This window comes from Symphalangus syndactylus, chromosome X, assembly GCF_028878055.3.
Source record: "Symphalangus syndactylus isolate Jambi chromosome X, NHGRI_mSymSyn1-v2.1_pri, whole genome shotgun sequence".
NCBI classification, from domain to species: Eukaryota; Metazoa; Chordata; class Mammalia; order Primates; family Hylobatidae; genus Symphalangus; species Symphalangus syndactylus.
In genome coordinates this window covers 31,150,619-31,167,761 of record NC_072447.2, presented here as the reverse complement: position 1 = coordinate 31,167,761, position 17,143 = coordinate 31,150,619, and the positions used below count along the sequence as shown (strand labels likewise).

The 17,143-nt window shown below is 41.6% G+C and overlaps 1 protein-coding gene and 1 non-coding gene across 8 annotated transcripts in view; one reads left to right on the top strand and one right to left on the bottom strand.

Moving 5' to 3' along the window:
- Nucleotides 1–17,143, bottom strand: part of REPS2 (RALBP1 associated Eps domain containing 2) — a 207,737-nt gene that overhangs the window by 102,360 nt on the left and 88,234 nt on the right. For all 7 annotated transcript variants that reach the window (XM_055267321.2, XM_055267322.2, XM_055267326.2 and 4 more), the window contains exons 6-7: nt 6,615–6,750; nt 1,690–1,753 (exon numbers count right to left, since the gene is read on the bottom strand). In XM_055267321.2, coding sequence (XP_055123296.1) covers nt 1,690–1,753; nt 6,615–6,750 — 200 coding nt within the window. The remainder of the gene's footprint in view (nt 1–1,689; nt 1,754–6,614; nt 6,751–17,143) is intronic.
- LOC129476571 (small nucleolar RNA SNORA16B/SNORA16A family) lies at nt 9,560–9,691 on the top strand. Its single transcript, XR_008655000.1, has one exon. It is a non-coding gene; the product is annotated as a small nucleolar RNA SNORA16B/SNORA16A family (small nucleolar RNA).

The window sequence follows — 17,143 nt, the reverse complement described above, 5'->3', positions numbered from 1 at the left end:
TCAGTCATTATTTCCCACTAAAAGGCACAGACCTATTTACTCAGCACAAAAGAAACTTACTTGCCAAAGTATTCTATCTAAGACCCCATAAGCTTAACCATCTCTTAGGTAGACAGGGACAAGTGTACTTGTGTTAGGACAAGCATAGAGATAAGACATATACAAAATTATTCTAGAAAGGTATTACTATTTGAAAGAAAATATATTTCTAAGGTAAGCTCCATAACTTTCCTTTAGACCATTCACATCCTCCTCCTCCAATTTCGAATGCACTGGGGCCCTGAAATAGCTGTTCCCCAGGGTGAGGGGTCAGGAAACTGCTTCATATGCTGGATCGAAAGAACACCATTCAGCTTTCATAGGCGTGTCTCAACAAAAAGATAGGAGGCCTCATGCCAATAATGTTTAGACTGGGAATTCTGCCAAAACAAATGGTATTCTTTTCAAAATGATAATTTCTTTTTTCTTCCCTAGCCAGAAAATCTAATATAAGGGCCGGGCATGGTGGCTCCTGCCTGTAATCCCAGCGCTTTCAGAAGCCAAGGCGGGAGGATTGCCTGAGGCAAGGAGTTCAAGACCAGCCTGGTCAACATAGCAAGACCCTGTCTCTAGAAAAAAATGAAAAGCTAGCTGGGAGGCTAAGGTAGGAGGATTGCTTGAGCTTAGGAGTCAGAGGCTGCAATGAGCTATAATCATGTCACTGCACTCCAGCTTGGGTGACAGAGTGAGCCCTCATCTCCAAAAAAACAAACAAACAAAAAACAAAACAAAAACAAAACTAATATAAGGCTTGTAAAAACAAACAAAAAAATTATGCCAGAGTATATATTGTTGAAGAACCTAAATCCAGCTCAGAATCCCAGATACACTGACATGCATGAGTATTATTGGAATAGTTTTCCAATAAGATGCACAAAACATGACAAGCAATTTTAAATCCTATCCTAATTCTGTAAATCCTCATGCAAAAAGCTTTATATAAACATTCCAATGTTTTTAATTATATATTTATAGCAGTGCGATCTCCCGCCCAGTTTTGGGGAAGAACTAGCCCACACACAGCCGAGAGTTTACAGCAGCACCGAGCATTTTCATGAATGCAAATAGAGCCATCTGGACCATCCCAGCACAGCCCTTCTGGAACCAGAGGGCATAAAGGTGCGGTGGATACCACAGCTGCAAGTCTGGATTAGGGCCCAACTGATAAACACCAGCCAAATTTACAAAGCTCAGAGGCAGCTAGAATAGTCAAACCTAACCTAACTCCAAAATATTCCTCAATCTTCTGTTCACTCAGCCTTATAAAATATAAAAAATAGCTTGTCAAGCTCCTCTGGTTACTTGTATCACACCTAGTAGAAAAGTCTGAAAATGAAATCTACAGGATGGTAAGTCTCATGTGCCCACAATTGCCTAGACTGAAAAGGGATTGAGATGGGGATAATAATTAGGAAATTACTTTAAAATAATAGTTAACACTCATAGTGCTTAATATGTGCCAGACATTGTTCACTGTGCTTTTCATATAACATTTAATTTTCACAGCAACAAAAATCTGAGTTGTATTCACTCTTGTAGTCTGTTAAAAACATCATTCAAAACATAAGACTTTAAAAAATGCAAAGGTAGGAACAAAAGGATGAGTTATGGATGATGGTATGAATGTCATATGGCATTAATTGTACTTACCATATATAGGAGAGTTCTGGAATGGAAAGCTTTGATTTGGTGAAGAAGTTCTTGGCCACAGAACCTGTCAAATGCCATTGTTTAAATAAACCATTAATTACTCAGCTAGAGTAGCTTTTACATTTATATACAAATGAATCACAATTTTTTCATACAGCAATCTCTTCTGTATAACCACAAACATATTTATTCCTCAAAGCAATTATGAATCATGGGACCAAAAGCAACACATGAATAGCTTTTTTAAAAATATGTAAATTACAATAGGGCAAAAGAAGCAATAACATAATGCTCATGAAAGATGCAAATCACATAAATTAATTTCTGCTTAATTTTTACCAAAATCTGCAAAATTTTTCCAAAAATTTAAAAGATGAATTTCAAAACTTTGAGCAAATTTGGCAGATTTCAAATAGAAATTTCAAACAGAAAATAGAAAACTGACCAAAAAGAAGAAAATTAATACCATTGATCACACCACACAGAGATAAGACAGACATCTTGGGAAAGCTTTTGGTGAGATTTAAGAATTCCTAGTGGCATTTTGAGAAACTTATCCAGGAATCTTTCTTCCTTCATTGTTGATTTACCTGTATCAATTGAAATCAGGCAATCATTCCACTTTACATGTTACATAACTGCAAGACCCAGCTGTACTTGAAATGTTAGACCTTACTGAGATTGAATTTGAATGCTTTCACCTCCCAATACAGTTTGATCTAGCAATTCCACTCCTAGGTATGTATTCAAGAGAAATAAAAATGTATGTTCACATAAAAACTGGTACACAAATATTCAAATCAGCATTATTCTTAATACTCCAAAAGTGGAAGAACACCATATGCCTATCAACTGATGAGTGGATAAATAAAATGGGATATACTGATATAATGGAATTATTCAGCAATAAAAAGGAATGAAATTCTGGTACATACAACATGAATGAGCCTTTAAAACATTATGCTAACTGTTGGTGGGAATTAGTACAACCACTATGGAGAACAGTTTGGAAGTTCCTCACAAAACTACAATTAGAGCTACCATATGACCCAGCAATCCCACTACTGGGTATATACCTAAAAGAAAGGAAATCAGTATATCAAAGAAATATGTGCACTCCTATATTTGTTGCAGCACTGTTTACAATAGCTGAGATTTGGAGGCAACCTATGTGTCCATCAACGGATGAATAAAATGTGGTATGTATACACAGTGGGGTACTATTCAGCCATTAAAAAAATAATGAGATCCAATCATTTGCAACAACACGGATGGAAATGGAGATCATTATGTTAAGTGAAATAAGTCAGTCACAGAAAGACAAACATCGCATGTTCTCACTTATTTGTGGGATCTAAAAATCAAAACAATTGAACTCATGGACATAGAGAGTAGAAGGAAGGTTACCAGAGGCTGTGAGGGGTAGTGGCAGGGAGAGAGTAGGGGCGAGGCAGGGGATTGCTAATGGGTACAGAAAACTAGTTAGAAAGAATGAATAAGATCTACTACTTGATAGCACAATAGGGTAACTATAGTCAATAACTTAACTGTATATTTTAAATAAAGAATGTAATTGGATTGTTTGTAACTCAAAGGATAAATGCCTGAGGGGATGGATACCCCACTTACCATGATGTGATTATTATGCATTGCATGCCTGTATCAAAACATCTCACATACCCCATAAACATATACATCTATGTACCCACACAAATGTTTTAATTAAAAAAAACTAAAACATTATGCTAAATGAAAGAGACACAAAAGACCACATATTATGAGATTCCTTTTCTAGAAAAAGGGATACGTTCTGAGAAATGCATCATGAGGTGATTTCCTCATTGTGCGAACAGCACAGGGTGTACTTACACAAACCTAGATGGTATAGCCTACTATACACCTAGGCTAGATGGTAGAACCTACTGCTCCTAGGCTACAAACCTGTACAGCATGTTCCTGTACTGAATACTATAGGCAGCTGAGACACAATAGTAACTATTTGTGTATCTAAACACAACTAAATATAGAAAACAGCCTGGGCCACATAGAGACCTCCTCTCTACAAAAAAACTACAAAAAAATTAGCCAGGCAAGGCATAGTGATGTGCATCTGTAGTCCCAGCTACTAGGGAGGCTGAGGTGGGAGGATCACTTGAGCCCAGGAGGTCAAGGCTGCAGTGAGCCGAGATCACATCACTGCACTCCAGCCTAGGCACAGAGTAAGACCCTGTCTCAAAAAAAAAAAAAAGAAGAAGAAGAAAGAAATAAAAAAAAAAACATAGAAAAGGCACAGTAAAAATACGGTATAAAAGATGAAAAATGGTTCACCTTTATAGGGCCCTTACCATGAATGGAGCTTGCAGGACTGGAAGTTGCTCTGGGTAAGTCAGAGAGTGAGTGGTGAGTGAATGTGAAGGCCTAGGACATTACTGTACACTACTGTAGACTTTATAAATACTGCACACTCAGGCTACACTAAATTTACCAAAAAAAAATTCCTTTCATCAATAATAAATTAACCTTAGGGTGTAAGTTTTTACTTCATAAACTTTAAAATTTATTTTAACCTTCTTGACTCCATTGTAGTAACACTTGGCTTAAAACAAAAACACCCTGTACCATTTTAAAATAAAGAGTGTAGTCAAACTGTTTGCAACTTAATAGATAAATGGTTGAGGAAATGGATACCCCATTCTTCATGATGTGCTTATTTCATATTGTGTGCCTGTATCAAAACATCTCATGTACCCCATAAATATATACACCTATGTACCTACAAAAATTTAAAAATTTAAAAAAATTGCACAGCTGTGCAAAAATATTTTATTTCTTTCTATCTTTATTCTATTATTCTATTTTTAAAATTTTTAATTTTTTTACCATTTAAACTTTTTGGTTAAAAACTGAAACACAAACACTTATAAACTTTTTAGTTAAAAACTGAAACACAAACACTTATCAGCCTAGACCTTCACAAGGTCAGGACCATCAATAACACTGTCTTCCACCTCTATACTGTGGAGGTGACTAGAAGAAGACAATAACCCACAGGGAGCTGCCACCTCCTAGGATGACAATGCCTTCTTCTGGAATACCTCCTGAAGTTCCTGCCTGAGGCTGTTTTACAGGTAACTTTTTTTTTTTATACATAAGTAAGAGTATACTCTAAAATAACAATAAAAGTATAGCATAATAAAAGGCCAAGTATGGTGGCTCACGCCTGCAATCCCAGCACTTTGGGAGGCTGAGGCGGGTGGATCATGAGGTCAGGGGTTTGAGAGCAGCCTGGCCAACATGGTGAAACCCCGTCTCTACCAAAAATACAAAAATTAGCCAGGTGTGGGGCATGCGCCTGTAGTCCCAGCTACTCGGGAGGCTGAGGCGGAAGAATCACTTGAACCCGGGAGGCAGAGGCTGCAGTGAGCCGAGATTGCACCATTGCACTCCAGCCTGGGCGACAGAGCAAGACTCCATCTCAAAAAAAAAAAAAAAAAAAAAAGAAAAAGAAAAAAAGTATAGCATAATAAATACATAATAAGCTAATAATAGCCATTTATTATTAAGTATTATATACTGTACATAATCATATGTACTAGGCTTTTATACGACTGGTAGCACAGATTTGTTTTCACCAGCATCATCACATTTATGGGAGCACTGCCTTGTGCTACAACATCATGATGGCTACGGCATCCCTAGGTGATGAATGGAGCTGGAATTTTTCAGCTCCGTGATACTGTTATGGGACCACAATCATTGACTGACTGAAACAACCTTATGTGTTAACTGTAGGTAAGAGAAACACTGGGGCTATGTGATAGGTACACAGAGGTTTGTTGTACCAGCCAGTCTAGTTGTGTCTATATCTGAAATTCTGCAAGATACAAAAGTTAAAAGAAAACAAAAACATTTCTAACAAGTACCTGTTTGTATTTGGCTAAATATCTGCATATGTCGTGAAGAAACTCACATGAGCACGGGGTAAGGTTAGCAAGTGGTCAAATCGTGCAATATGGGTTTCTGCATATTTTCCTTAATCATGACGTCAACATTAATTTGTTGTATCTGTACTATTCTGCCGTCAATACAGCCATTACCACCAATCAGTAAATGATGTTTGCAATTACTTATACAAGTATATTTCAATTATGTGCCTCATTTCACAAGATAAAACTAATCTTTGCCCATACTTCAACATGGCAGGTTACAATTATTAAGGACATACTGTTATTCTTCAAATTTTAAAGTCTAAAAAGAAAGCTTTATGAATTTTTCTTCTAGACTCTACTGTTTCACTGTTAGTCTTTCAGCCTGGTAAAATGTAGCCACGCTGGCATTAAACCAGTTCCTCTCAGCTTGAATTTTACATGAGAACTCAACAGGAATCTATATACCTGAAGACAACCCAGAAGAACTGACAAGCAGGAAAGCACTGGCCAATTTTCCTCCCCCATTTTAATTTCTCTCAGAAAAACTGGAGGACAAACATTTGAGCCAAAGAAAACGAGCCTGAGTTTGAAGTTTGAAGGCACATATAACATAAAAAGACTTGTGACACCAGCTCCTTAGAAGGCCACATTCTGTCCTTGCCCGAGCTCTAATATAACAAGGAAGCAATGAGAGGTGGCCCCTTGGGGCGACATGCTAGCATTTCAAGAACTTATCAGCCTCAGCTGATAAGGTGCAGGGTCTGGGCCAAGTTCCCCCCAAATTCCCACTTAAGCCCTTTGAAATGGAAATATAATTTTCCAAACATCATTGGCAACTCTTTTTCTGCATGGTTTACATCTGATAAGAAATTCGACTTTAGATGAAAAACAAACTGAAATCACAGAAGGCTGCCATACTCATTTTGCGTGAATGATTTCTCAAGATGGTGGCTGTGATTCTGGTGAGAGTGATGCCTGGGGAGCCCACATTCTTACCTGAAATGAAAGAGCTTGGGTCTGGCTGAAGGGATCGGAACTGATTGACATAGTACTCGCGCTGTTCTTCTGTTATCCTCCAGGGTTCGTCAGGGTAACTGCTGTTATCCTGTAGTTCTCTCTCCACTGAAAAGGACTTTAAGAATAAATTAAAAAGTAAATGCTCAGAGAACCTGTCTTTAGTGAGAAGTAGAAAAATTAAACACCAATAAAAGTTATCATGTGTTATGCTTAATTTTTTTCCTCAGGTGAAGAAATTTAACGGCCTCATAACTAGAATCTAACTAGAACAGAAACTTAAGGGCAGACATCATGCTTTATATATTTTTTGTATTCTTCAAAGTTAACAGGACTGAGGCATGAAATACTGAATACTCAGTAAGTGACAAAAATTTCTAATCGTAATAAAGGGTTAAAAAAGATGATCATTCTTATTTTCCACTATTCCTCACATTTTCATTCTTTCAGATTAGCTGAGTGGATAGTAAAATAATCTGGATTCTTTTTAAACGACAAAAAAGAAACTAGAACAGCTATAACCACATCTTTTTTACTGTTGCCATTACACTGAAACGCTGTATAAATCCAGGAATCAAAAGCTCCAATTCAAATCCCACATTTCTAGCTCCTACCTGAGTGGCAAGTCAGGACCACTGAACCTCTCATTCGGCATTTGTGAATTACAGATAATATTTAGTAACAGAGCTGGGTGGTGAGAACAGCTGTTATGGTACCACAATAAACAGGGTAACAAGGGGTGCATCAGACCTGCCACTAGAGGGCATGCAAGTCAAATTTGAGGATTTAAGAGCCTAGAAAACCAGGGAAGTAGTGTGGGAGAAAACAAAGCTAAGGTAGGCACTGGCAGACGAAGGGAAATGTTGATGCTAGGAGGAGGCGTGGGCCTTCGTTCTATGCCTCCCATGAACCCTAAGACTAAAGAGGTACTTGCCAAGGGCCACCTTCACAGGACCAAGAGGTGAACACAAGAAGGATGAGGCTTGGCTGGGCACAGTGGCTCACGCAAGTAATCCCAGCACTTTGAGAGGCCAAGGCAGGCAGATCACGAGGTCAGGAGTTCAAGACCAGCCTGGCCGACATGATGAAACCCCCATCTCTACTAAAAATACAAAAATTAGCTGGGCATGGTGGTGCGTGCCTATAATCTCAGCTACTCGGGAGGCTAAGGCAAGAGAATCACTTGAACCTGGGAAGCGGAGGTTGAACCTGGGAGCGGAGGTCGCACCATTGCACTCCAGCCTGGGCAACAGAGTGAGACTCTGTCTCAAAAAAAAAAAAAAGGTAAAAAAAAAAAAAAAAATGAGGCTTTATGACAAAAGGAGGCTAGGAAAGAAGGGGAGGGGTATTGCTGCTAAAGAGCCATCAAGGTGCCTGCTTCTGAACACACTGTCAAGGAGGGAATTAATCATTGGGAGGGCAATTCCACCCACTAACCCTAGAAAAGACAGCCGGCCATCTCCTCCCCTTCCCCACACCCACGCACACACCATTCCAGGAATTAATTCTTCCCAGGAATGCCTGTCTCCCCTCTGACAATGTTCAGAGAAAGGAGACTAGAAAATGTTGAGCTACTGTAAAACCTTGAGATGTCATCTCTGAAGTAAAATATGTATTACTTTGACATCTCACACCTTGGGTTAAGGGTGCTTTGGGAAGGCCAGGACAATGAGATGAAATACTACCTGTAGAATGGATATTTCCAGAAGTGCTGAGTGAGAATGCACCCAGCAAACAGGCTATTCCTCAAAGTCATTTGGGTCCTTTAGTCAGAAGGAAGGTTACATAAAGAGGTTGAGAGCTGTAGGGTTGTTAGTCATTTGTAATAAGTGTATCATTTTCATACTAGATGAGTTTCTACTAAATGTAAATCAAACCATTCTTAAATGTTCAAGAAGTCATTATCCATTAGTTAATACCTCAAATTTCACAGAATGCTTTGATATGTACAAAGCATTTCACACACTCCTACTTGTTTGAGCACCTCAAGACTTTGGAGATGTAAGTGGGTATTAATTATTATCCTTTTTCCGAGCTCAGGGAACTTACCAATATCCCTTAGTGAACCCCTGCAGGCAGCAAATAATGACCATCTTTTTAAATCTCTTATTCAAAGGCAGGATTTTGTATAACGGGATTTTTTTTAACTGGGTTGCATCTATCTGAATTTTTTTCAAAAACCTCTTATTATTATAAAAATAAACAGGCCCAGAGCAGTGGCTCACACGTGTAATCCCAGAACTTTGGGAGGCTGAGGTGGGTGGATCACCTGAGGTCAGGAGTTCAAGACCAACCTAGCCAACATGGTGAAACCCCATCTCTACTTAAAAAAAAAAATACAAAAAATTAGCCAGGTGTGGTGGCGGGCGCCTGTAATCCCAGCTACTCGGGAGGCTGAGGCAGGAGAATCACCTGAACCTGGGAGGTGGAGGCTGCAGTGAGCTGAGATCGCGCCATTGCACTCCAGCCTGGGCAACAAGAGCAAAACTCCGTCTCAATAAAAATAAAGCAAAAAAGATCAAAATCCAGTCCAAGCACCAAACAACCAAACAGACCACACAACCTTCCAAAATGCTCCCACCAAATTCCAAAGCCATGCCCTAGCAGCACTTTCTGAATGAGCCCAGATGTCTGATCAGGTTCCGTTGGTAGAACATAGGGTGGAGGATGTCAGCTTGAATTGGATTAGATTACTGGCCATGATATAATGTGGAGAACTCATAGGAGCACTGCCCTCCAGGTCAGCCCTGACAGAAATGGCCGGAGCAAAGGAACCTAAAAGCTAGGCATGGGCAGGAGAGACAAGAACAGACACCTATGAGTCAACGATTTGGTGGCAAAGATGATTCGTGAAGAAGGTGGGATGTGGGTCAGAAGCTCTGTCCCACCACTTCCCAGCGAATGAAGACACAGAAATCTCCATGCTGGGCAGCTCTTATCACAGCTGCAGCTGTTTCCACATAGCTGCTGCAGTCAAAAAGGAGCCCAGAGTCGGTTTCCTTGACCATCACCATTCTGTTTGCTATAACTGATCTGTAACATTTTGCGAAAATACGGTTCCATTGAAAAAAAAGAAAAAGAGAAGAAATCTCCAAGTTGGATGTTGGGTCTGCTGCATTCCTGAGTCTAACATGGAAGCTGCTGCTCCCCTAGAACATGCCCTTTCCCTCCTGCTCATGAAGCTGCTGCGTAGCTGTCCCTGTCAGCCCATGTGTGCTCTTTCCTCAATGCCATAACCATCTGCTTTCTAGCTCCTCTCGACATCACCTCACTCCAGCGTGGCATTAGTGGCCTCTTAGCAGGTCTCAGGTCTACTCTGACGACAGAAATCAGGAATGAACAGAAGGGGGTGATTAACTGCTCTGCTTAAAAGCCTGCAGAGATGACCTGCTGCCTAACAGAAAAGTCCACCTCCTCCACCTGGCCTTCAGAAGCCTTGCACCCCAGCCTCCTCTCAGCAGGACTGCACATGCTCACTCCTCAGGGGTAAGATGTTTGTCTTCTTCCCAGAACACTCTTCCCCTGCTCAAATCCTCCAATGTACCTGTCATACCCACGGCCATGACAGACGGCACCGCTCGTTCCCATGCTCTGCTGCAAAGGTGGGCCTGGCAGCTTTGTATGGGCACCATGACCCACCTCACGCCTGGCATCACCTGAGTGGGAGTAAGGGTTCGTGGGCACAGAGTATACCGGCCTTTGGGATGCTCTGACAAGGGCTTAGGTCAGATGCTCATTCTTGGGAATGTGGATGAGAAATATCAAGGCCAATGAGCAGAGAAAGTAGACCCTAAACAGATGCTCAGTGGGGCTGTGGTATAGACAAAGGGTAAGTGGGGCTTAAAGTTATGAGGGCGCCAGAACCAAGCATCAGCACAAACTGGGAGGTAGGTACAGAAAGGACACAAAGCCGGGGGGCAAGAAAGGCTGCAGAAGCCTAAAGATAAGTGGACAGTGGAGCAAACTTAACGCAACCAGGGCAAGGCCTGTTAACAGCAGAACAAGCATGAACAGCCAAGAACTCCCACCCCTACAGACCAGTGGGCCACTCCTTGGCTCTCATTTCTTAGATTCCCATGAGAACCCCAACTCCTCTTCCTTTTCAAGAAAACTGAAGTGGGCAAGGAGAGTTCCTACTCCCTAAACCTAGAAAGGCCTTAGGACAAAGGGAGAGGGCACATGAGCTCTGTGTAACCCACAGAGTGGCCCTTCTACTGGTTTGCACTAAGTGTGCTAACCTACCCCCATCTCTTTCCCCTTGCTTCTCGCTGTATGCTTGAAATTGATTTAATAAACCAAGTGATTTGAGCATCTTAAAAAAATACGAATCTTGGCTGGGCATGTTGGCTCACACCCATAATCCCAGCACTTTGGGAGGCCAAGGCAGGCAGACCACTTGACTTTAGGAGTTTGAGACCAGCCTGGGCAACATGGCAAATCCGCATCCCTACAAAAAATATTTAAAAACTGCCAAGCATGGTGGCATGCACTTGTAGTCCCAGCTACTCAGGAGGCTGAGGTGGGAGAGTCACCTGAGCCCAGGAGGTCAAGGCTGCAGTGAGCCATGATCACACCACTGAACCCCAGCCTGGGTGACAGAGCAAGACCCTGTCTCAAAAAAATATATATGAATCTTTATGATAGTCATGGTAAGTACCACGGTTCGAACATTTAAAGTGTTCCTAAACATCTTCACCCACGTTTCAATGTGAAGGACAGGAGCCATATCAGATACTCCTTTATCCCACCTATACTCCCTGGCAGGTACATCACAGATACTAAAAGGTAGTGTGAGCTCTACTTATTGGCAGGCTTGAGGAAGTTCAGAGGTATGTCTTGTATTGCAAGAGATGTGGAAACACTGCCCTATGATGTTCTTTGTGAAAGGAAGCCTATGAGTCTGTTTGGTAGCTCAGCACCTCTTCGTCAGTAGCTAGAGGCCATGTCACCGCAGGACCCAGATGCATGGACCCATCTCTTCTGAACCAACCCAACAATCAACTACAACAATCTTCTCAAATATCTGAAAAGTCAGTCACCTGAGAATGGCTCATTGTGAAGCCTGAAGGCACTGAGAAATGAGGGCGAATAAGCTGTGGAGCCTTAGCTTTCCAAGTAGAAGCCAGGACCAGGAAAAGCTCCACTTTTGCATGCACCCTAAAGAGGCCTCCCCCGGTCAACTCCAGCTCCAGTGGTTTTGTTGGCTGAGCAGAGATATTTGCTACTTGGTGCCAATTTTGAGCTCTGCCAGTGTTTTGTTTTTTAAATAAAAGGAGAGAGGGAGAAATCTTTCACATCTGTCTGCTTAAGCCACATACATATGGTTCATTATACAGTTTCTCTAGACACAGGAGAATTAGATTTGCTTATATTTAAAACATTCAACCCCTTGGTTTTGTTTCAAGTGAAATGCAAATATTTGGCATGGCAAGTTATTATCTCTGGGGAAAGCAGGCTGTTTATAATGAAAGACTTCAAAAGACTCATTAAAAAGTAATACTATTAATAAAATCCCAAAAGGTAACATTTACCCCTACTATCAAACTATCTTAAAAATCAAACAAAGCTAAATAATATGAATTGCAAGGAAGCATTGTTGGATAGAACTTAAGAAGGGTGTGTGTATTGTTTCAATCATAGAACATTTCTGTTTAAAATATAAACCTACCCCGAAGGCATCCTATAAATGCTGTTTTAGAGTCCAGCCATTTCGCCTATGAGGGGTAATGATCTTTTAACAGTGTCCTGTTAGTGCCTTAGTAAACAAACTATCTAGAGTATCAAAAGCTCATACTAAGCCCACAGTGAATATCTGAGGACGCCTCCTCCGCCAAAAATATTTTGGAAATAAGACTACCACAAGGCAATTGCTGATCAAAACGATCTCGTTAGCAAAGATGTGAGAAGACTTGATTACTGTAAAGAAAAGGATAGCTAATGGGCTGGTGAGGCTACACTATGGCCCAAGTGAATATTAATTTGCCTAAAGAAAGATCATGGGAATTGGTCAGTCATGGGGCTGAGAAAAAAAAGTCACAGAGGCAAGTGGTGGCAGTGCGGATAGGTGGGATTACAGCAGACTCCTCCAATAATTCATGCTCTACTATGCCTGGTGTAGAGGTGTCACTAAGTGGCTGCCCAACCAGAAATGACATTTTCCAGCCTCCCTTGAAGTTACATGCAGCCATATGACTGAGTTGTAGCCATTGCAATGTGAGCACCAGTGGCCCACCCTACTTCCAGGCAGGACTAGTACCCTGTGGCACTCCTCTACTCTCTTTCCTATGTGCCCACTGAACAGACGATGGCAGAGTGACAGGACAGAAGGAGCTCTGGTGCATGAATCACCATGCTGAGGACAGCGGCCTGCCAAACTGTTATATTAGTGAGAAATATACCAACTTTGCAAAGTCATTAAAATGTGGGGCCTTTTTGCTATAGCAGCTGTTCCCCCAGTGAATGTATCCTTCAAGCAAGGTCCAAAGGAAAGGAAGATCTGCCCTTCACCACCACACAGCCCATCCTGGAGATGGAAGCCTGAAGCTATTGTGGTTTTGCAATCTGACCAATGACATTAGACCATTATGAGCCCAAACAACTTTCTCATTCTAATTTAATTATCTATGCAGACTATCTATAGGACCAGGATGCTGATTCATTTTTATAGCAGTCTTTCTGTGTTTGAGTAATATAGGTTTATCTTCCATGGATTTAAAGGAGATTCCCAGTTAAAAAGAAAAGACAGCTCAAGTAAAATTGTGGGGAAAGCGTTCAATGAGAAATGAAGAAAAGGACCTAGGAAAGGAGACAGAGCTTAGCAATTTTGTTTTAACATGAAACGATTCCAAATTACACTTTATCAATCTTGTTTATGCTCTGCCTCTCACCCTACCCCATACTATCCCATAAAACCCAGAAGGACAGAAAATTTTGTCTATCCTGATCACTGCTATATCCCAAATGCCTGGAAAAGTGACTAACACATACGAAACACTCAAGTTATTTGCTGAATGAGTCAACAAACAAACATTCAAAAAAATTCTCAATCCCCATCTAGAGACAGAGAAAGGTTAACTTGAGTTCCCTTAAACTGACTGAAGTTGAACTTTATATGCATTTATCACATAATGTCATCCAACATTATAAAGGCTGAGCCCTCTCCCTTACCTCTGAAGTCAGAGAACTTTTTAAAAAATTCCTTCTTTCTAGTCTTTATTTCAAAATAATTATAGAGTCACAGGAAGTTACAATAAATAATTTGGTTTTTCTGTAGAGAAGTTAGTTAAAATTAAGTCCCAACAGAGAAATTTAACCTTATCTGTTTCTTCAGGGAAATAAACCCTCAAAGATGCCTTTAACCACATATTACCAAACTTACTTAGGGATCTAATTTCAATAGTTCAGAAGGCTGACTGCCAAACTGTAGGAATCTCTCTGAGCCTAATGTGCAACACACAGTTGCTGCTTATTACAATAAGCTATACTTTTTAAAACGATCACTTAGACACACAAGAATGTCAGGTAACAAGTATTCATTGCTTTGCTAAGCGCCAGGCACTGTAAGTACCTAATGCACACAATCAATTTTCATCTTCACAACCCTGCGAGGTAAATCCGGTAATTCCCATTTTGCAGAACAGGAAACTGAGGATTAGGTAAGCGAAGTAATTTACCAAGACCACACACTTATGGCACATGGTAGAGCCAGAATACAAACTGGGTCCAAAGTATGTATGCTTGATCATCATGCTCTATAGTTATCTCTATCTGTTCATCCATCCTGTAAAAACAGAGGATTTATTACAAAAAGAACCTCACTGCAATGCCTAAATCACTCCTGCAATTTTGCAGATTGAGGATCTGTGCTTGAGCTATGACTATGCTGTATTACACCTTCCTCCCCAACATCTAGTTTAGTTTTAGATTTTGGCTGGCGAACTATTAAATCATACTGACAGAGCACCATTTTATTTCTCACATAATTTTTGCATGTAAGCATCTGGCACGTCATCACAAAAGAATCCTAGAGCTAGCCATACAATCCAGGTATGTAATCATTTTACTGTGATTGCAGTATGTGGCGCTAACAGTATTTTGATTAACATAAGAAATGCTCATTAGTAACCACTGCCTCCAATTCTCCCCTCAGGGGCCAAGATTTGCTGTTCCAGAAGGGCATTTTTCCTTCACTATTATCAGGATTTTGTGCTCTGCTTAGAGGAGAAAGCCAAGAAAAATGAGAAATCAGCAGTAAGAGAAGACTCTGACAAGGCTGCAGACTTCCATTAACGAAGCGATGACGTTCCCACCCTCGTCCTTGCTGGTCAGGCCAAGGCTGCCTGTCTCTTCACTACGTTCTCCCCTTCACACTCAAGGCAGTCTGAGTTCAGATGGGAAACAGATGCATCCACAACTTGGACAGAATTCAAGAATGCTTTGGAGAATGAGGCTACTGACTGGAGGTACAAAAAGAGTACAGGTTCCAGAGGCAGACAGACTTGGGTTCCAATCTGGCATGGTCACTTACTAACCAGTAAATTAACTTCTGAGCCATCAGCTCCCACCTGCAAGGCAGTCACATAGCCCACAGGGCCCTGCCTCCCTCTCCGACCTCATCTCCCTCCCACTCCAGGCTCTAGCCACAGCTGCCTTCTTTCAGTTCTTCAAATGTATCTGCTCTCCCTGTGAAATATGGTAGAGACTGGGTCACGAGTCCATTCCACCCGTCGGCGTAAGTCCCAGCACTGCACAAGCTGGCTAGCTAAAAACTCCACTGTCAAAACACCTTTGCTGCTAGAATTCCGAATAGGACTTAGGTTCCACTCAACAAATACACCCACGGAAGACTGATGCAGACCCGAGTTACGGGCAGGGAACAAAGCTTTCATGTGGCTACCAAGGTTGTTTGTAGTGTGGATCTGGTTGGAGCTGACACTAGGGCAGCAGTTTCCCAATGCTGTAGCTTTCTGATTGTGACAGAAGCAAAGCTCTCTCAGCAGCCCAGCTCTGCTGTGCGGTTTTGGAGAGGCTCTTACCTCTACAGGAAACACTCCTCTCCTCACCTCCCAGTACCATCCTTCCTTAGCCTGGTTAACTTCTATTCATCCTTCACAGCTCAGCTCAACAGATACTTTGTTAAAGGAGCCTTCTCTCACTTTCTAGCTATAGGCTGGATTCCTTTGCTACATGGTACCATGTTTTAAGGCCTTTAGGGCAATTGCCAGTTTTTAATTCCACATGCATAGGTGGGATCATTTGATTCAAATCTATCTCCCCCTTTTGACTGCACGCACCTAGAGAGCAAGAGGCTGTATGTGTACTCCTCAGTGTACCCCTGGCATGGTGGCTGACTCATGGAAGCCACTTAAGTATTTCCAAATGGACAAATGGAAGATGTAATACCTACCTTGTGAGATTGTTGGGAGGACTGCAAAGGGCCAGCACAGCACTGGGACCAAGGAAGCACCTCAGTCAGTAGTGACTATTGTTGGGATAGGCAACTGCGGGGGCATGACACTCCCTGCTCGCCTGAGATCAAGGGAAAGACTGATTAGGCCCAGGGGCTAAAATGGTGCCAGTTGTAAAGAAGTCTTCCATATCCGTAGCCTGGCATATAACTGAGACCAAAAGGTCCTGGGGAATAAGCTACTATCCCTTCCAGATTTACAAAGTACTGCCTGGAACCAGCGGTTCAACCCAGTGTTTTCAGGTACATCTGGGAGGCTAAATTAACTAAACATCTGTTTTATTGTCAAGAAGTGTGGGTACACAGTGAGCACCTGTGGAATACACTAAGAAACAGGTAGAGGCCAGGCATGGTGGCTCACGCCTGTAATCCTAGTACTTTGGGAGGCCGAGGTGGGTGAATTACCTGAGGTCAGGAGTTCAAGACCACCCTGGCCAACATGGTGAAACCCCGTCTCTACTAAAAGAAATATATACAAAAAATAGCGGGGCGCAGCGGCACACGCCTGTAGTCCCAGCTACTTGGGAAGCTGAGGCAGGAGAATTGCTTGAACCTGGGAGGCAGAGGTTGTAGTCAGCCAAGATCGCACCACTGCACTCCAGCCTGGGCAACAGAGCGAGACTCCATCTCAATCAATCAATCAATCAATCAATCAATGAAAAGAAAAGGAAAAAAGAAACAAGTAGAAAAGATTGGCACTGAGAAAATAAACTTCAGTATCAGTTGAGATTAAATGTTTCCTTCCTCAAAAGTTAAGGGCTAGAAATCCTTCCTCAAAAGTTAAGGGCTAGAAAATCAGAAAGAGAACTACAGGCAAGTGAAGAAAATAAGTAAGCAGGAGACTGGAGGCTATGAAAAAATAGGACCTCCTTGTGGCAATAGTGTCCATTCAGGTATATGTGGGTTCTACAGTAGACTCAGTGAAGTAGGACACCTGGAGGACATGTTAACCTTTGACCCCTTAGGAGATGGTATAAACGTCCAGCTGGGGTCTCAGATGAAATGGGGAATGAATTTGGTGAAAGAAGATCTCAAGAATAAAGCA